We start from the raw sequence: 22,123 nt of genomic DNA, 5'->3' as shown, positions 1-22,123 counted from the left end.
TTATGTTTTTGTATTGTTATTGCTGCTGCCTCCTCCTGGGTCCCCTATAACAATTTTTGACCCTTTTTCATATGTTGTTCAACAGTTGATTCTTTGAGGAACCATATACATATATATATATATATATATATTTCTTGAGGGACGATCTCATCTTTTGATATAAAACATCACTTTGTCTCTAAATATATTAGATCGTTTTTCCATCCCCTATTTATGTTAGCAGCGTGCGTTCCACCGGCTTCGGCCGCTGGAACGCACAGGACTTCCTGTTTCTGGCCCCCGGCGTGTGTGGATCGGGTCGGTCCCTCCGGCCCGTGGGGTTAATGCGGATGTGTCTGTTTGGTGGCGGGAAGACTGTGCTCGTGGAGCGGGGACTTTGTCCCCGTGCGGGTGTCGTGCGCTGTGTGTTCGCTGGGGTGTTTGCAGCGTGCGTTCCACCAGGCTTGGCAGTTGGAACGCATGACACTTCCTGTTTCCGGTCCCCCGGCGCATGCAGCGCTTTTTTGTGTATTCCCTCTGTTGTACTGTGAATATTAATGCATACACAGGCATACTGATTGCTTATTTGGCCTTTTGTACTGGTGGTAAACGGTTTATCAAGTGGAATAAAGGTTTGGATAATTATTCAGGTGACTTTTTGAGTTGACCCCTCACACCGTTGATACTTCCGGGTCAAGGGGTATTTAAATTCCCTGCTTAGATCCAGTTGGTGCATGCAGCCCTGGTTTGTGCAGTGTTTCACATGATTTTGTGAGTAACTATGTTGGGTTTGTCCCACTGATTAAGTTTGATGTTTGTATAATCCTATAATCTTTTGATTTGGGTTTATTTATTGTTTGTAGCTATGGATTTGATGTGGGAGAACGCTTAACCCAGGGGCTGCCCTATGTGTATCCTCTTGGACCTATAGGTATCTATTGATCGTTGATTATGGCTTTTTTGATATATATTTCTATGCCTCAGATGCACATTGTTTAAACAGAGTATATGTGTAATCACAGTGGCTGAATGTCCTTTTTGAGATCCTGCAGCTGTTGACCCTGAGTGGGAGAATGCCTTATCCAGGTGTAGTCTTGTGCACACCTTTCAGACCCATAGGTATTTATGTGGTAACAAGGTTTGATATATACATTTGATTCTGATACACGTTTATAATAGAGATATCCTTTGATTACAGCAGTGGTTTGGTTGCAGAGCTGTGATTAGATGGACATTCTCAACACTTGGTATACAGCAGTTCAGACATGCAGCCCCATTGGAATGTGCTGATAGAGGTGAGGAGGGGTAGGCCTTGCATGCATTTTAAGACCAGTGGTGAACACAGGGTGTTATTTTATTCCTCCTTGTAGTCTCACTACTCTGCCATCTGTTTTTGGTATATGAGTTCCTTTTTTCTAAATCTGGTATTATGTAGTAGTTTATGTTGATACAAGCATCGTCGCTAATATTGTTATATATTGGGACCTGGGAGGCTCAGTCATGTTTATGTTCTATTTTTTCTAGATATACTTTTAATTATTCGGCTTCATTATATTATGATTGGATTTGATGATTCATGTATGGCCCTTCTTGAAAAAGATCCTGGTTTTTGGATCGAAACGTCGAAACCTTTGAGGCTACAATAAAAAATTTCTATTGAAGAAATGTGTGGACTTTATACACAGTGAGAGTGCACCCTCCACCACGTGGAATTCTCGTCTACATTTGCGGACATTTCGTCTGTCGGGAGCACCCACCATTAGATACTTTGATGAGAGTGCAGAACCCTCTTGTTTGTATAGGTGCAGGACCTCTGCTATTGTGGTCCTTCTCTTTTCTGACACCCATCCTTATATCTTGTTTAAAGTAGTACATTGTTATGTGACACTGTGTATGCAGCAATTTGTGTTTTGTATTGTCCTTGTGTATATATATATATTTAAAAAAAATTTTTTTTTCAAAAATGACACAGGAAGGTGCATATCTACTTGATGACGGCTTGCTGTCACAAGCCGAACAAGGCACCTTATCCTTTACTGATGAGGTGGAGAAGTTGTTGTTTGATAAAATTGATTTTGAGGCATTACCAGCAGACACTCCATTCGATATATTTCATCGGTTATTGAAACAAAGGCAACGAGAAATTGATCTGAAGCTCCATGGGCAATTCCTCTCTGAGTACCACCGGCGACGGCAGATTCCGAGAGGTTTTCACATTATTAATACACCTACCATAGGGAGAAGTAATCCTAAATTTTGCAGTCGATGGTGTGGCATCCTAAACAAATGTTCCCTCGATCTGATAGCACTGGTAATAGAGGAGGTGGGACTTGATCTCAAGGTTGTTAGGGCTGATATTGAGGCAGCTAATGTTAGTGCTATTCCTCTATTGCGTGACGATAAAACTCAAAATTGGATTGAAAAATTACAGGTACAAATTGATACATACCAGCGAGAGTTAATTCCGTTTAAACGGAAAAAATTAACAGTAGTCACCAATGATAATAAAAACCACACTGTGTATAGGTGGTTGCTGGGTAATACTCACAATTTTAACGACAATACCAATAGACCCATGAGAAGGAGAAGGGCACCACCTTTTCCGGTTGAATCTGCCTCCTCGGTGTCCACCTCTGATACAGACCACAATGCAGGGTCTGGAGATTCGAGGCATTTTTTAGAGGTAGGCACAGATCTGCCCCCTCATTCTGGAAAACCCAGAGGCGGCGGAGGCCGCACCCAAGGAGGGGCGGGTACCAGAAGACGTGGGAGACCCAGAAAAACATAAGTACAGTGTTTAATCTGTCCAATACACCTCTTGATGAGGCCGATATGTCTCTTTTGTCTAAAGGTTTGTCATATGTGTCAACTTATCAACACAATAAATTTCAAAACACAGTTGATCAGTTTAGATTTGGTCGGTCCCTTAGACTTAAGGAATATTTTTCTGATAAAACTACAGATCGACCCCATACATCGTTTAAGAAACCTTCCACGTTTGATCCTCCCTCTCAGAATGCCAGCGTTAAAACGTTTCTAAGGATCGTTAACAGAGATATCAGCAATTACTCACCCCCTAAAAGCTTTGACAACCTCTCTAGCGCAGAAAGAGTTGCCCTAAAAGGATTGCGTGAAAATAAGGAGTTAGTTATTCGCCCAGCCGATAAAGGTGGCGCGGTGGTGATTCAAAACTGGCAAGACTATGATAAAGAAATTATGCGTCAATTGGTGGATTAAATTACATATCAACGATTAGGATCTAATCCTGTGCCTAGCACTAAGCGGACCATTGACGCATGTCTCAAAAGGGGTCTTGACAATGGGTGGTTGGATAGTGAGCTGCATTCCCTTTTCACTGTCAAACATCCCAAATGCCCTATCTTGTACACTTTGCCCAAAGTACATAAAAGTTTGAATGCACCGCCTGGCAGGCCTATCATAGCCGCCGAGGGGTCTTTGTTACAACCACTGGCCCAGTTTGTAGACCATATTCTCCAACCCCTAGTAACTAGAAGTGATAGCTACATCAAGGATACTGGAGACTTTCTCTCACAGCTTAAAGGGGTAGACTTATATGGCGTCCCTTGTCTAATGGCCACAATGGATGTCAACTCCTTATATACAGTGATACCACATGATGACGGGTTAAGCTCTTTAAGAACTGCATTGATTAAAGGTCCTAAAATAAACATGCCCATTGACTTTATTATCGAATTGGCCGAATTTGTCTTGAAGACCAACCATTTTATGTATAAAGATTCATATTATTTACAACTAGCGGGTACAGCGATGGGGTCAAACCTGGCCCCCTCATACGCTAACCTATACATGACACAGTATAAGTCTGTCAACATCTTTCCTAAATATGGCCATTCAATTTTCTTCTATCGTCGTTTTATCGATGACATTTTCTTGCTTTGGACCAACACAGAGGAGCTGTTTTAATCTATGGTCAGTGAACTAAACCCTCTAGCTAGTCCCATTAAATTTACATCAACTTGCTTGGACACCAGTATTAGTTTCCTTGATTTGACTATCAATAAAACTAACAATCTGTTGGCAACGACATTATATCGGAAACCAACAGATCGTAACCTCACCCTGCATGCCTCTAGTCATCATCCACCGGCCCTAAAACACAACTTACCTGTGTCCCAATACCTTCGGGTTCTTAGGATTAACTCAGCCAGTGAGAAGGTAGAGACACAACTCACTGATGTTACTATACGTTTTGGGGAACGAGGTTACCATACTAGAGTATTATCTAGATGTCTTGAAAAAGCAAAAGCGATCTTCTCAGGGACATGTGATAGTGAGCGTAATAAATCTAAAGATAGGATGGTGTTTACCACCCACTTTGATAACCACTCTGGACATGTCAATAAAGTTTTGAAGAAACATTGGGCTATTGTCAGTTCTGATCCCACGTTACCATTCACCCGTATGAAACCACCAATGTTGGCGTATAGGCGAGGTCCGAACCTGAAACAAATGTTGATGAGACCCACCATGTATCCTGAAGCTAGGCCTTCCCGTACACAATTGTATACACAGAAACCCGGATGTTTCTCGTGCGGCAACTGCACGACGTGCAGGTCATTGATGGTTGGACTGACTTTCAATCATCCCCACACTGGGACCACCATCAAGATCAGATTTCATCTACATTGCAGAATGGATCATGTCATCTACATACTGAAATGTCCATGTGGGTTTCTTTATGTTGGGTTGACTATGCGGAATTTTAGAGACCGGATGGCCAAACACCGGTCTTCTATACATACCGCTTTAAACAGTGGAACCTCTGATAAACCTGTCGCACGACACTTTCTAGAGGCTAAGCACCAAGTAGCAAGTCTAAAGTGTATGTTGATTGATTGGGTTCCCCCTCTGTCGACTGGAGGCGATCGAGTGGGGCAGCTTAAACGGAGGGAATGTTATTGGATCAATGAATTGGACACAGTAGCCCCTAGGGGGCTCAATGAATATAATCCATTAAGTGTTTGTCTATAAGTCTCTGACCAGTTTATCAATGGTATATCTTCAACACATGTCCAATGCACCCCTTGATTGGTGTCAGTATATAATGTATAGATAACGATATGCTTGCTGTATAGGTTTGTTCACTATATAGCCAGCTTGTCTTTTTAATTGTAACTGTTTTATGTATGTTTTTTGTTTTTGTTTTTTTTGTTTATGTTTTTGTATTGTTATTGCTGCTGCCTCCTCCTGGGTCCCCTATAACAATTTTTGACCCTTTTTTATATGGTGTTCAACAGTTGATTCTTTGAGGAACCATATACATATATATATATATTTCTTGAGGGATGATCTCATCTTTTGATATAAAACATCACTTTGTCTCTAAATATATTAGATCGTTTTTCCATCCCCTATTTATGTTAGCAGCGTGCGTTCCACCGGCTTCGGCCGCTGGAATGCACGGGACTTCCTGTTTCTGGCCCCCGGCATGTGTGGATCGGTTCGGTCCCTCCGGCCCGTGGGGTTGATGCGGATGTGTCTGTTTGGTGGCGGGGGGACTGTGCTCGTGGTGCGGGGACTTTGTCCCAGTGCGGGTGTCGTGCGCTGTGTGTTTGCAGCGTGCGTTCCACCAGGCTTGGCGGTTGGAACGCATGACAGTTCCTGTTTCCGGTCCCCCGGCGCATGCAGCGCTTTTTTGTGTATTCCCTCTGTTGTACTGTGAATATTAATGCATACACAGGCATACTGATTGCTTATTTGGCCTTTTGTGCTGATGGTAAACGGTTAATCAAGTGGAATAAAGGTTTGGATAATTATTCAGGTGACTTTTTGAGTTGACCCCTCACACCCTTGATACTTCCGGGTCAAGGGGTATTTAAATCCCCTGCTTAGATCCAGTTGGTGCATGCAGCCCTGGTTTGTGCAGTGTTCCACATGTTTCTGTGAGTAACTATGTTGGGTTTGTCCCACTGATTAAGTTTGATGTTTGTATAATCCTATAATCTTTTGATTTGGGTTTACTTATTGTTTGTAGCTGTATGGATTTGATGTGGGAGAACGCTTAACCCAGGGGCTGCCCTATGTGTATCCTCTTGAACCTATAGGTATTTATTGATCGTTGATTATGGCTTTTTTTATATATAGTTCTATGCCTCAGATGCACATTGTTTAAACAGAGTATATGTGTAATCACAGTGGCTGAATGTCCTTTTTGAGATCCTGCAGCTGTTGACCCTGAGTGGGAGAATGCCTTATCCAGGTGTAGTCTTGTGCACACCTTTCCAGACCCATAGGTATTTATGTGGTAACAAGGTTTGATATATACATTTGATTCTGATACACGTTTATAATAGAGATATCCTTTGATTACAGCAGTGGTTTGGTTGCAGAGCTGTGATTATATGGACATTCTCCACACTTGGTATACAGCAGTTCAGACATGCAGCCCCATTGGAATGTGCTGATAGAGGTGAGGAGGGGTAGGCCTTGCATGCATTTTAAGACCAGTGGTGAACACAGGGTGTTATTTTATTCCTCCTTGTAGTCTCACTACTCTGCCACCTGTTTTTGGTATATGAGTTCCTTTTTTCTAAATCTGGTATTATGTAGTAGTTTATGTTGATACAAGCATTGTCGCTAATATTGTTATATATTGGGACCTGGGAGGCTCAGTCATGTTTATGTTCTATTTTTTCTAGATATACTTTTAATTATTCGGCTTCATTATATTATGATTGGATTTGATGATTCATGTATGGCCCTTCTTGAAAAAGATCCTGGTTTTTGGATCAAAACGTCGAAACCTTTGAGGCTACAATAAAAATTTTCTATTGAAGAAATGTGTGGACTTTATACACAGTGAGAGTGCACCCTCCACCACGTGGAATTCTCGTCTACATTTGCGGACATTTCGTCTGTCGGGAGCACCCACCATTAGGAACTTTGATGAGAGTGCAGAACCCTCTTGTTTATATATATATATATATATATATATATAATTGTTATTATTTTATTTTTTGGGCGGGGAGGGGCTGGAGGGGGGCCTGCCTATTTTGTCAGTCCCAGGCCCCACATCTTCTGATGCCAGCCCTGCACACCATCTGGCAAGATAGGAGCTAATACAAAAGTGATGGCAAGCACCCATCTGCAGGGGGAATGAGAATACTAACTGAACAGTTTGGATACTTCATCAAGAACTGTTTAAACTAGCAGAGGGGGGGGGGGCAGTTAACCAAATAGGAATAAAGCAATCTGCTCCCCCACCCCAGAGATATTGTTTCTGCAGGCAAAGGGAATTGGAAGCACAACAGCAACAGAAGATAATTTAGATCAAAACCAAATAAACATAGGCAGAGAAATGAACATGGCTAGGAACAGGAAAAGCACAAACAAAACTCTAAAATCTATGTGTGCAAATTCTAGGAGCTTAGGAAATAAAAATCCAAAACTAAATGCAATAATGACAGGGGATGATTTGGATATTTTTGCAATTACGAAGTCATGGTGCAATGTCAATCATGACAGGGACATAGCTATACCAGGATATACTTTATTTGGGAAGGACAGAAAGGGAAAAATCGGAGGAGGGGTAGCAAGGTATGTAAAAATATAGCATAAATACTACCTGAATACAAAGTATTGAAGAAAAAACTGAGGCCCTTTGGATGACCATAGAAACAAGGGAGAAGTTGATTCTTCGTATTGGGGTGATATACAGGCCACCAGGTCAGGAAGAGGAACTGGACAAGAACCTATAGCAGGACATCACTAAAATGGCATTAAAAGGATAGGTAATAATCATGGGAGACTTTAATCTTCCTGATGTAAACTGGGAGGTGTCTGTTGCAAGTTCAACTAGAAGTAGGGACATTTGTAATTCCGTGCAGGAAGCATCCCAATACCAATTGGTGTGGCAGCCCACTCGGACAGACGCAATATTAGACTTAATAATTATAAATGGAGACAGAGTATCTGACATAAAAGTGGGTGAAAACCTGGGATCCAGTGATCATCAAGCAGTATGGTTCAGCATAAAGATTAAGACTGACTCAACCCATACAAAAACAAAGGTGTTAGATTTTAGGAAGGCTAACTTTGTAGGGATGAAAAAATGCGTAAGCGATTCTATGCAGAGTGAAGGAACTTGGAAGCAGTGCAGGAGAGGTGGAAAACATTAAAAAGGGCAATATTAAAGGCAACCGGCCTTTGTATCAAAAGTGTTAGGAAAAACACAAGGAAAAGAAATAGCATGTACTGTGAAAGCAAAAAAAATGTCTTTTAGGAAATATAAGCAGACACAAAATAATGAAGGGAAAGAGATATATCTTGTTAGACAGAGGGTGACTAAGAAGGTAATCAGATGTGCAAAGGCACAAGCTGAGGAGATAATGGCCCAGTCAGTGGGTAAAGAAGGCAGAACTTTTTTTTAGGTATACAGGTTGAGTATCCCATATTCCAATATTCCGAAATACGGAATATTCCGAAATACGGAATTTTTTGAGTGGGAGTGAGATAGTGAAACCTTTATTTTCTGATGGCTCAGTGTATACAAGCTTTGTTTAATACACAAAGTTATTAAAAATATCTTATTAAATGACCTTCAGGCTGTGTGTATAAGGTGTATATGAAACATAAATGAATTGTGTGAAAGTACACACAGTTTGTTTAATGCACAAAGTTATTACAAATATTGGCTAAAATTACCATCAGGCTGGGTGTATAAGGTGTATATGAAACATAAATGCATTCTGTGCTTAGACTTAGGTCCCATCCCCATGATATATACTGTAATTATGGTATGCAATTATTCCAAAATACGGAAAAATTTGATATCCAAAATACTTGTGGTCCCAAGCATTTTGGATAAGGGCTACTCAACCTGTATAAGCGAATAAAGAAAACCAAAAAGTGGAATAATAAGACTAAAGACAGAGACTGGGAGTCTTGATGAGGGAGACAATGTAATAGCAGTTCATCTTAATAATTATTTTTGCTCTGTATTCACTACTGAAAGAGAGGGGAAGGGGCCCACAGTTAAGTTGCAGGGATATTCAGAAAAATGAAACAAGTACATTTTGCAGAGGAGACATTCCTAACAGAACTCTCAAAGCTAAAAGTGGATCAATCAATGGGGCCAGATGGGATACATCCAAGGATACTAAAATAACTTAAAGGGGTGCTGGTAGCACCATTAACAGAATTATTCAACCAGTCACTAGCTACAGGAGTAATTCCAGAGGACTGGAAAAGAGCGAACATAGGGCCTAATTCATGGTTGATTGCAAAAGCAAAATCTTCCTCTAATGGGCAAAACTATGTCCACTGCAGGTGGGGCAGTTATAACGTGTGCAGAGAGAGTTAGTTTTGGGTGGGTTATATTGTTTCTGTGCATGGTAAATACTGGCTGCTTTATTTTTACACTGCAATTTATATTTTAGTTTGAACACTCCACACCCAAATCTAACTCTCTCTGCACATGTTATACACACGCCACCCAAATCTAACTCTCTCTGCACATGTTATATCTGCCCCACCTGCAGTGCACATGGTTTTGCCCATTAGAGGAAGATTTTACTTTTGCAATCAACCTTGAATTAGGCCCATAGTCCCACTGCACAAAAGTAGGAGCAAAGAAGAAGCAAGCAACTACCAACCAGTGAGCCTTACATCAGTAGTAGGAAAATTGATGGAAATACTCTTAAAATAAAGAGTTGTAGATTATCTCAAATCCAGCAATTTACAGGATCCAAAACAGCATGGATTCACTGGGAGAGATCATGTCAAACAAACCTTATTGACTTTTTTGACTGTCTGACTAAAGTAATAGATAAAAGTGAAGCCATAGATATAGCTTATTTAGACTTTAGTAAGGCTTTTTGACACTGTCCCACATCGCAGACTGCTAAATAAACTCAAAAGCTTGGGATTGGATACTAAGATGGTTGAATAGATAAGATCTTGATTGCAGGATAGAAAACAAAGAGTTGTAGTAAATGGAGTGTATTAACAGGAGGGAAATTTTACCAGTTGAGTACACTAGGGATCTGTACTTGGACCAGTACTTTTTAACATCTTTATTGGTGACATTGCAAATGGCATTAAAGGGAAACTATTATTTTTTGCAGATGATACAAAGATATGCAACAGGGTAGATACACCTAAAGGGGTAAAATGATTGAGGATATAGGTAGACTAGAGGAATGGTCAAGAGTGTGGCAATTACAGTTTATTGAAAAAAAAATGCAAAATTATGCACTTGGGTCACAAAAGGCTAAATATACTGTAGTATTAATGGCACTATACTGGAAACTACTCAGGAGGAAAGGGATCTAGGGGTCACTATTCAGGTGACTTAAAGGCAGGTAAGTGGTATATCTTGATGTACATAATGTAACAAAGCAATGAAGAAGGCTAGTCAGATGTTTGGTTGCATAGGGAGAGGTATCAGCAGCAGAAAGAAAGAAGTAATAATACCACTGTATGGGTCATTGGTACGGCCTCATCTAGAATACTGTGTTCAATTCTGGAGGCTATATCTTCAAAAGGATATTAATACATTAGAGACTGTACAAAGAAGAGCAACTAAAATGGTGCATAGCCTACATCGCAAAACATACCCAGAAAGACTAAAAAATATGTATAGTTTGGAGCAGAGAAGGGAAGGGGGGGGGGGGGGGGGGCATGACAGAAACTTTCAAATATGTCAAGAGTTTTAGTTTTAATAAAGTCCAGGAGAGAAACTTTCTTCAAATTAAGAGATGTATTATAACACAAGGACATGCACTGAAACTGGAGGGAGGGAGGTTCAGGGGAAATTTGAGGAAAAATTACTTCACAGAAAGGGTAGTGGACAAGTGGAATAGCCTCCCATCAGAGGTAGTAGAGACTAAGACAGTAGAAAAATGTAAACAGGCATGGGATAGAGATATGGATATCCTTACAAAGAAATAAGGATCAAATAAGATTTGAAGTAAAAAATATAGTAAAAAAGGGGCAGACTAGATGGGCCAAGTGGTTCTTATCTGCCATCAAATTCTATGTTTTTATGTTTCTATGGCTTCCCTGACTACTGCCTCTCTCCACTCCACTCTATCCTCAGTGTTGCTGCCCGGCTCATATTTCTTTTTTAAATGTACTTTGTCCACCTAACCTCTCTTACAAGCCCTACACTGACTCCCCTTCCTCTTTCAATTCAAGGTACTCATACTCTCTTACAAAGCCCTCACCCATTCCTCTCCCATTTACATATCTGACCTTATCTCCCTTTACACTCTCGCCCGCCCTCTTTGCTCCACAAATACATGCCACCTCTCCTGCCAACTGATTACTTCCTCCCATTCCTGCCTCCAAGATTTTGCACCTGCTGCTCCATATCTCTGGAATTCTCTACTTCTCCCTATCAGACTCTCCACCTTTCTACAGACTTTAAATGGGCTCTCAAGACCCACTTCTTCATCAAACCCAGCCATCTCTCATGCTAACCCTCTGTTCCATGCTCACTTCTGCCCCATCTGTGTCACCCTTGTCTGTCTGCCCCTCCCTTTTGGAATGTAAGCTTTCATGAGAAGGACCCTCTCTCCTCGTGTGCTTTTCCCTCTCTTACTTAGACTATCTTCTACTCCATACACACTACAATGGTTTCTGAAACCCTGATGCGTATTTCAGTGTCATGTCCCCTGATGCAACAATGTTTATGTAACATGTACTTGTCCTATATATATACATTATAAGTCTATTAGTGGCCATGACATGTAGTTATTGGACAATTAAAAATAATTAAAAATATCTTACTGCCTAATTAGTCATTCAGGTGGATTCTAAACCAAATCCCCATATTTTTATCTTAAAATAGGGATTTTACACTACGTATTACCTGCTCAGAGATGGTGAAAAGAAATTTGCGATAAACCCTATGGAGACTTTTTTCGCTGATAACTTTTCGCAGCTAATTGGATACCAAGTTATCACAATAAAAAGCCTTTATATTGCAAAACCATGTTATTGTGGTTAATTGGATACCCCCCATAGTTGTTGTTTTCTTGTTTTGCTCATTTGTTTATATACTGTGTTATGTACTGTGGAACCCTTGTGGTGCCATATAAATAAACTATAACAACCATATAATTTGTATCATCAATCAGCCTTGGATAATATTTTGTAGAACAGATTTTGAATTCACTTTATTCTACATTGGCCACAAAATTTAGCATAAACTCTGTGTTTAGTCCCATCCAAATCAAACAACACAGCAAAGTTAATTAATTGTCATTACCCCAGCTCTATTCTTAGACTCTAAATAAAAAAAATAGAAAAACTTTAAAAATACAGTTCAATATGGCCACAAAAAAGTGTAACTCAGTGATTCTGGACCTGATTTAAAGTTGGGAGCTTAACCAGAAACAGCAGAGTAAACTTGCACCATGACAGGTGGGGCAGATTTAGAATGTGCATAGGGGAGCATGTTCTAGCTCAACTTTAAATTACAGTGTAACATGGCGGCACTACAATATGGCATAATATGAATTGTGGGGCACTGTGGGTGTAATGTGAACTTGGGCTCTACTATGGGGCATACATTGAATTAGGTCACTACTATCGTTCATAAAATGAAATAGGGCCCTACTATTGCGTCTAAAATGAACAACCGATTTGGAGAGAAGTGTCTCTCTTAAAACTTTGAGATGGGGGCCTTTCAACATATTGCTATGGGGCCTTCAAAGTTTTGACCACACCTCTGCTTATGGTTATATGTATTCTTCAGCTTTTCCCCTGACCAGGGTGGTCATTCCGAGTGGTTCGCTCGGTAATTTTCTTTGCATCGCAGCGATTTTCCGCTAATTGCGCATGCGCAATGTTCGCACTGCGACTGCGCCAAGTAAATTTGCTATGAAGATTGGTATTTTACTCACGGCATTACGAGGTTTTTTCTTTGTTCTGGAGATCGGAGTGTGATTGACAGGAAGTGGGTGTTTCTGGGCGGAAACTGGCCGTTTTATGGGAGTGTTTGAAAAAACGCTACCGTTTCTGGGAAAAATGCGGGAGTGGCTGGAGAAACGGAAGAGTGTCTGGGCGAACGCTGGGTGTGTTTGTGACGTCAAACCAGGAACGACAAGCACTGAACTGATTGCACTGGAAGAGTAAGTCTCGAGCTACTCAGAAACTGCACCGAGAAGTCTTTTCGCAATATTGCAAATCTTTAGTTCGCAATTTTGATAAGCTAAGATTCACTCCCAGTAGGCGGCGGCTTAGCGTGTGCAAAGCTGCTAAAAGCAGCTTGCGAGCGAACAACTCTGAATGACCACCCATATTGGTCCCTGTCATTCAACTCTATAGTATATAGGAAACTTTGCAAAGTTACAAACGTCGCCTTGCTTTATTTTAAACTTGCTTAAATCAAATTTAGCATGTTCTCATATTTGTAGCCCATTCGAACGAATTTTAGTTGTAGTTGTGAACAAATTATGTATAAATGTATAAACCAATCTACCATTATCTTTAAACTAAGTCGAGAGAAAGGTGCATGCCAATTTGTTGGCATGTATTTAAATAATAATAAACAATCACATGTTTCTTTTTAAGATGTCTGGAAAATCTCAATTTAGCATTATAAGTATTTGCGCAAGCAGCCCTACACACATGCAGAAGTATAAAGGCTGTTAAGCAAAGTTAACATGTAGATTTAATCAAAATGAAGACAAACTAGTGTTTTACTGGTATTTTAATTATAAGATTATGAATGGAGGCAGAAAAAGATTATACAGTTTTCAACAAAAACGAAATAAACAATAGGTAATTTTCTTTAAAACTGAAAAAATAATAGGCAAAGCAGCACAGCTGCAATAAATATAGAAGTCTTTGGCAGCACATGTCAGGAAATATTGGCCGGCAATTTCTTGCTGAAATGAATACTGCATTAAAGTCTTGAAACCTTATTTTGAAAATTCAAAGTGTCATTTCCCAATCAAAGAAATGGCTTGCCGAAGTGTTGTCTTTTTTTTTTTTGTAAACAAATCTTCCTTATGTTTTCCATAGACGCTCTCTCTCCAGTGCGGCCTTTGAGTCCATGTCTTCTGTCATATACATGTAAGAACTTACGGCCTCCCGCAGACCCAGGCTGACAGGACATTCTTCATTCAAACTTTCATCTTCATTAAATAGTGTGGAGCTGGGGAATAAAAATGTCATTGTTATTTCTGGCTACTTACTATTCTGTCCATAGACTGCAGTTAACGCTGGAAAAATTTACAAGCGTAAGGATCTGGGAAACGTTGACAAGGGCCCAATTGTGATTGCTAGACAACTGGGTTAGTGCATCTCCAATATGGCAGGTCTTGTGGCATGTTTCCGGTGTGCAGTGGTTAGTACCTAACAAAAGTTGTGCGAGTGGAGCGAAGGCTAGCCCGTCTGATTCTATACCACAGAAGAGTTACTTTAGCACAAATTGCTGAAAAAATGAATGCTGGCTATGATAGAGAGGTGTCAGAACACACAGTGTGTTGCTGCTTGCTGTGTATGGGACTGCGTAGCCACATACCGGTCAGACTGCTAATGCTGACCCCTGTCCTCCACCAAAAGTGCCTACAATAGGCATGTAAGCATCAGAACTGGACCATGGAGCAATGAAAGTAGGTGGCTTGGTCTGATGAATCACATTTTCTTTTACACCATGTGTACGGCCGCGTGCGTGTGCATTGTTTACCTGGGGAAGAGATGGCACCAGGATGCACTATGGGAAGAACGCAAGCCGACAGGCAGTTTGATGGTCTGGGCAGTGTTCTACTGGGAAACCTTTGGTCCAGGCATTCATGTGGATGTTACTTTGACACATATAATACCACCTACCTAAACATTGTTGAAGACCAAGTACACCGATTCATGGCAAAAATATTCCCTGATGGCAGTGGTCCCTTTCAGAAGGATAATGCGCTCTGCCACAGTGCAAAAATTGTTCGGAATGATTTGAGGAATATGACAAAGAGTTCAAGGTGTTGACTTGGCCTCCAAATTCCCCAGATTTCAATCCAATCGAACATCTGTGGGATGTGCTGAAAAAAGTTTGAGCCAAGGAGAAACCACCTTGCAACTTACAGGACTTAAAGAATCTGCTGCTAACGTCTTAGTATCAGATACCACAGGACACCTTTAGAGTACTTGTGAAGTCCATGCCTCAATGGATCAGAGCTGTTTTGGAGGCACGAGGGGGACCAACGAAATATTAGGCAGATGGTTTTAATGTTGTAGCTGATGGGTATAAATTCCAAGCAGATCTGTAGGCTGCCCTCTGACATCACATGTGGGGGTGGTGCCATCAGCAGGAAGAACTGTAGAGTTGCACAGATGCTGCAGACGGCTCTACATACCGCAGGGTGTGTGCTCGTAGCATCTTTTGGATGCTCCAAGTAATACTGCAGTAGTGCTACTGTCCACAGGGAGCCGTTCCAGGCACCCTGCTAGCCAGATGCAGGGGCCAAAGTGCAGAGATGGTGCCGTCCACAGGGCTCTGCACCCTGGGCGATAGCACGGCTCGCACACCCCTCCCTATGACCCTACATAAATCTGCAATATGTAATTGTGGCCTCTGAATGTTAGGAATAGAATTACAGAATAATGGAATGCATTCATAGTCACTCCAGTACTATACAACTAAGGACCCAATTCAGACCTGATCACTGTTGTGTGTTTTTGCAGGGTAGATGATTATCGATCGATTGTGCATGCGTACGAATTGTAATGTGCACGTGCGAGGCCAAACTGTGAAAGAATCCAGCTTCTTTTTTGATCGCTAGGCGTACGCAAGTTGATGGACAGCAAGCAGACATTTCTGGGTGGTAACTGGCCATTTTCTGGGAGTGTCAGCAAAAACTCAGGCATTCCCAAGCGTTTTCAGGAAGGGTGTGTGACGTCAGCTCCGGCCCCGATCAGCCTGTTGCTATCGCACTGTAGGAGTAGGTCCTGACCTACGCTCAGACTGGAAAGAACATTCGATGATGAATGAGTTGCGAACGGATTTGCAGCTGACCAGTGTACTCAGAGCTTTTCGCTAGGCGTACCCAGACATGCACGGGGCGGGCATTCACTCTGTTTGGGTGGCGACTATGTGATCGCAAACCTCTGCAAATTTGCAGAGGAGCGATCAGGTCTGAATCGGGCCCTAAATCTGGAGCGTGAAAAGACATTTGAAATTTTCATAGTACTGTAATATCAGAAATACAGGTTGGTCAGATTGCTTTAGATAGCAAAACAAGATAACATGGTTATTCTAGATTTATTAATAATTTTGATCCATATGTCTTACCTATCAAGATCTTTCCAGTTAAGTGTTGGCCTCCTTACAATGACTGGTGCAGAATTTAGGACCACAGGAGGGGTGAATCGTTGTACAATACATGGCTCCTTTAAGATGCAGCAAATTCCATCTGAGATTTCTTAAAGAAGAGAACATATAAAAGTAAATAAATGGTAATGACTAATGACTAAGTTTCCCAACCTCCACCATTACAGTCCAGGTTTTACAGATTTTAAGAATATCCATACTTCGGAACAGATAACTTAATTAGTACCTCACTCAATTTGATTTAACCATCTGTACTCAAGTTTAGATATCCCTAAAACCTGACTGTAAAGAAGTATGGGGGTCATTCCGAGTTGTTCGCTCGCTAGCAGATTTTAGCAGCATTGCACACGCTAGGCCGCCACCCTCTGGGAGTGTATCTTAGCTTAGCAGAATAGCGAACGATAGATTAGCAGAATTGCGAATAGAAAATTCTTAGCAGTTTCTGAGTAGCTTGAGACTTACTCCTACACTGCGATCAGCTCAGCCCTTTTCGTTCCTGGTTTGACGTCACAAACACGCCCTGCGTTCGGCCAGCCACTCCCCCGTTTCTTCAGACACTCCCGCGTTTTATCCTGGCACGCCTGCGTTTTTCCACACACTCCCAGAAAACGGTTAGTTTCCGCCCAGAAACACCCACTTCCTGTCAATCACACTTCGATCACTTCAACGATGAAAATTCTTCGATCGGACGTGAGTAAATCTACTAAGTTTTGTGCTAAAATACTTAGCGCATGCGCACTGCGTACCATGCGCATGCGCATTTTTGCCTTAATCGCTCCGTTGCGAAAATCGGCAACGAGTGAACAACTCGGAATGACCCCCTACATTCAGTTAGTTGGCGGAACATATAGCAGTGATTTGGAGAGTGCAGGAACCTTTAGACCATGCTCAATTGGAAGTATATACTGTAAATGCTCAATTGGAAGTATATAAATCAAGGAATGTACAAGTCCACAGTCATGTGTCACTGGATGCTAGAGCTGGAGAACTGGGATGTGCATTACTGCCTGAACCAACAGGAACCGCAAGTACAGAGTTTAGTTAGTATAACATCCCTTTAAACATGTATGCTTATGGATTACACAGGTTCTGTGGCTGATTAAAACAAGGGGAAATGCAGGCTTGAAGTCAGACAGCCACAGAACCTGTGTAATTCATTAGTGTCCTGATTTAAAGGGATAGTATGGTAAGCCTAATCAAAACTAACTTCATACTTTAGACCAGAGGTTCCCAAACACATCCCTCAAGGCAGACCAGCAGTCCAGGTTTTAAGTTTATCCACAGGTGGCTAAATCAAATTGACTGATGTACTAATTAAGCCACCTGTGGCCAAGAATGGATATACTTAAAACTTGTACCATTAAAGTGCCTTAAGGACCACGTTTGGGAACCTCTGCATGCATTAGGCAGTTTGGGTTTTGTTACAGTATTTTAGTTTTTTTTAAATTATTAAATATATATTTTTTTTCATAAAAGAGATATGGCTTTATTTTGTAGCACATTGTAATACAAGTTTTAAAATAATAAAAACAATTGTTATATAGGGAATAATATGCAAATTAGGGAACATATTTTTTTTTCTATATTCTGCCTTTTGCAAACTTTTTCCAAAGGGCGCTAAATGGAATCAGTTAGGTCTCCTGGGTATAATTGATACTAAGAGGCAGATCTATAGTATCATTAATTGCATTTTTATACGAAAATAGTCATTTTTATTTTTATTTGCATGTAATCGTGATGACATTAAAGGGCTTTTCACCCATTGTAACAAAGTGACTTCAAATTTGAAAGTACAGTACATGTTCCTACAATAAGTAGAAATATAATTGTTGTGCATCCCAGTCTACTTGTGTACTATGTATACAACGTTACAAAGCAGCAGTGAAATAATATGAATAAAATGCCAATAACTAAAACAATAATAATAATGCAAAAATAATATTTTACAATTCTTTGCAGACCTATGGCAAATAACAGATGAAAGATATCAACGGATTATGGTAAAATTGGTAGTGATTCCATCGGGTTCGGTATGAGTGACCGGCAATCAGGAGACCACATGTCTCCTTACCGATGTTGGAATCCCGGCGGGGGTGGGGGAGCAAAGCCCCTTGTGGGAATAGTCCCTGTAGTCGGCATGCCGACTGTTAGGACTATAAGGGGGAGGATTCCGGCATTGGTATTGTGACCGGCGGTCACGTAACTGCCTCTCACTCAGTCTCCTGGTGCCACTAAGGTACAGATGTGTCCACTTACATCTTCGCTTTTTTACTGAATTTGGCACAACGTGCAAAACACGGCTATGTTGTTTTTCACGAGTTGTGAGTGAATGGATTTAAAAAAAATTGTTTGCCATAATAGAATATGTATAAAGTAACTTGAGAAAATTGAGAAAAATCACAAGGCATGGCTAAATCTCTGAGTTTATGGCATGCAAAACTGTGCCATACATGGCAGGATATAGCAAAGATGTATGAGGACACATCTGTATGCTCCCTGTGTGGAGAGAGGAGCAATACAGAGATTCATGGGAGGGATGAGAACAGATAACTTTCCCGAATGCATTTTAAGGAAGCTCTACCTAACTCCCCAACAAAAGAAAGAAAGAAAAACTAAATCATATTTCAGTATGAAAAGCCTTTTCTTTGCTTGATTCATTTGAAAAGATTTCACTTGTAATGTTTATTGATAATTTTAAATTCGTACATTTTCATTGAGAATATTTGTGATAATTAAGGTAAATGTTTTAATGTATATCATGAAAAATAGATTGACACAAAAATCATTGCATATAGGCTTTATAAAATGCAAATTTACCAGAGTAGTAGTCCACCATATCCCGGAGAGTGGGAAAGGTCAGACGAGGAGAAATATAAAACCATCCATTATCTAAGTGATTGATACGATAATGCTTGATGGAGTCCCTCATAGCTTGATTCGTTCTCCTCACCGACAAACTGTAACATCCTGTAATAAACATATGCCTTATGAAAACTGGTATCCTATAGACCATGCACATACACCAGATTGTTGCAGCAGACATGATGAACCTCTGATCAATCTATTCATAATCTATATGTGAATCACTGAAATAATAATAATAATAATAATAATAATAATAATAATATATTGTTATCCGTTTATAAATAGGAATACAGAGTAGCATTCTTATGGAAGTCTAGTGGTCACTATACAATATCATCGTATAATTCCCTGTAAACTAAATCAGAGATTAGATATTTGAAACTGAACCATCTTGAATAACCACACAAAGGGATAACTTTGGTTGTCATTATATAGATCTAGATATAGGGAAAAAATTTCGGTTGGCTCTAGCCTTAAGCTGGATACACACCTGGCTGATAAATCGACTATCCGGCCGATTTGCCGACCTATCTGATGAAGTGCATGCAAACTTTATCAATCGTCCACCTGATGTGTCATGCAAGATGATACAACTGGGTGGGCATTGCTACTGATTTTCTGCAGAATAGTGTATATATACACTTGTGGTTTCCAAGAATATGGAGGTGCACTCTCCAGAGGAATTTACATTAACAAGCTTTTCAAGTCAAATGTTTATTTTCAGTCAAAACTTGGCTTTTAGTAGTCAACGTTTCGATCCATCACTGTGAATCTTTATCAAGACAAGTCATATCGATATCAATTTAAAGTACATCAATGTAACAACTGTGTAAGGATAAAAACAAAAAGAACAGACTAAATGGGTCATTCCGAGTTGATCGCACGTAGCAACTTTTTGCTGCCCGTGCAATCAACTAGATGCCGCCTATGGGGGAGTGTATTTCTGCATAGCAGGGCTGCAAACGCTTGTGCAGCCCTGATATGCAAAAAAGGTTTCCTGTAAAAGAAGACCAGGGTAAGAGTTACTTACCCTGTGCGATCGATCCAGCGATGCAGGTCCCGGAATTGACATCAGACATCCGACCTCCAAATGCATGAACACGCCTGCGTTGGACTCACTACTCCCCGAAAACGGTGAGTTGCCGCCCGGTTCCGCCTTCCTCCTGTCAATCTTCTTGCGGTCGCCGCTGCGACCGCTTTCCTCGCTAGCGGCGTTGCTGCCTGGCGCCAGCCGTCGCTGGGCAACAACGCACCTGCGCAATGCGGCCACCGCGCATGCACAGTTCTGACCCAATTGCAGGGCTGCGAGGAAGCGCAGCGTGCGATCGGGTCGGAATGACCCCCTAAGTCTCCCAGGCCCCTATGCACACATAACCAATGTTACTTCATAAAACACCAAAGAAACTCTAAGTGCCTAAAGTATTTCCAAATCTGCAAAGGAAAGAGCTTATACAAACAGATAAAGCCCCACTGTGGATGTCCCATACCAGAAAAAAAGTAAAAGATAAATGGATAGAAACTGCATCAATAGTCACAGGTACTGTATAAATCTAAAATACTCACAACAGACCAGCCAATGGCTCACCAGGATAGGCTTCTCAATTACCATTAGGTATATATATGTGTATACATCTCACTGAAAGAATTCAAAAGAAGCCGCGCTCAATCAGAATAAAATAGTAATAGTACTAATAGTAATGGCTACAGGTCAGGTTCAAAGCTCACCGAATACTGAGACATACTCACTGTCAGGTTCACAACAAATAATTAATCCTGGTGGTTCAATCAATTCATATATCAGGCTGTGATAAAAATATATAAATATAAGCATAAATCTCAGAAGTCACATTAGCCAACAACTTCATACTGCACCAAAACTAGTCAGAAAAACCGTCATAATCACAGACAAGAGACAAGCCATCCAGTAAACCCTGCAGAAACCACGCTGGACACAACAACAAATCCATGACTTATATACCCAGAAACCAGAAGTACAGGGTGCCACTGGTAATCCTGTCGGTAACACCACCGGGTCTACATAAATACATCTCACAAACACCACAGGACATCAATCACCGCCTCAGTTTGTTTTTATCCCTATACATTTGCTACATGGATATACTTTAAATTGATATCGATATGGCTTGTCTTGATAAAGATTCATGGTGATGGATTGAAACATCGACTACTAAAAGCCAAGCATTGACTGAAATAAACATTTGACTTGAAAAGCTTGTTAAAGTAAATTCCTCTGGAGAGTGCACCTCCATATTCTTGGAAACCACAAATATATATGTGGTCCCACCTATAATAGGTGGTTTAACCACTGGGAGCATCGCATCCCCCTATTGCAACATTTCATTGATGGGAGTTGAGAGTGCAGGACTATATATATATATATATATATATATATATATATATATATATATATTTATTCGTACATGAACACACAAAGCTGGCATGCTATTAGTAATAGTTTCATCAGCTTTCATTTAATGATATCCAGTAAAATACCCTAGAGGACAAGAATAAAGACAAAATGTTGCAATAACAATACATTGCACCTGTGTAAGAACGCTATGGTTTCCTGTTGCTAATGCCTTCAATGTATACTTTCCACTACTCACACCACATACTGTTTGACAGCTGTGATGACTTCCTGAGGCCGGATCACAAGCGTAAGAGGTTCTGTCTGAAATGTAAGTTTCAGACCACTTAACAGAGTAATTACAGATGCTTAAAATTAAGAGTATCCGTTGTAGTTCAGGTGAATGCCAGCTATATTGTTTGGAGGTGTGGGTCTCATGAATAATGGTTCAGTACTGAACAAATCTCCTCTGTGGCAAGCAACACTTGCATTCTCTCCTGTATAACATCTTCTTGGTCTTTTATTCTGTACCACTTTGTAGGCAAGAATAGTGTGAAAATATTCACTAGACTTTTACGTGTTTTGTTAAAGGTTGG

The 22,123-nt window shown here is 40.6% G+C and overlaps 1 protein-coding gene and 1 long non-coding RNA gene across 2 annotated transcripts in view; one reads left to right on the top strand and one right to left on the bottom strand.

Moving 5' to 3' along the window:
* The first annotated feature begins 6,133 nt into the window (after positions 1-6,133).
* On the top strand, positions 6,134-6,705 carry LOC135057833 (uncharacterized). Its single transcript, XR_010244397.1, has 3 exons — positions 6,134-6,254; positions 6,334-6,430; positions 6,660-6,705. It is a non-coding gene; the product is annotated as an uncharacterized LOC135057833 (long non-coding RNA).
* A 7,000-nt stretch (positions 6,706-13,705) lies between these two features.
* SLA2 (Src like adaptor 2) overlaps positions 13,706-22,123 on the bottom strand; it is a 59,358-nt gene continuing 50,940 nt past the window's right edge. The window contains exons 6-8 of the mRNA XM_063960116.1: positions 19,112-19,261; positions 16,256-16,385; positions 13,706-14,125 (exon numbers count right to left, since the gene is read on the bottom strand). Coding sequence (XP_063816186.1) covers positions 13,978-14,125; positions 16,256-16,385; positions 19,112-19,261 — 428 coding nt within the window. The 3' untranslated portion in view covers positions 13,706-13,977. The remainder of the gene's footprint in view (positions 14,126-16,255; positions 16,386-19,111; positions 19,262-22,123) is intronic.

This window comes from Pseudophryne corroboree, chromosome 3 (genome assembly GCF_028390025.1).
Source record: "Pseudophryne corroboree isolate aPseCor3 chromosome 3, aPseCor3.hap2, whole genome shotgun sequence".
In the NCBI taxonomy this organism is placed as follows: domain Eukaryota; kingdom Metazoa; phylum Chordata; class Amphibia; order Anura; family Myobatrachidae; genus Pseudophryne; species Pseudophryne corroboree.
Note: the sequence above shows the minus strand (reverse complement) of the source record. Positions and strands in the feature narration are given on the sequence as shown.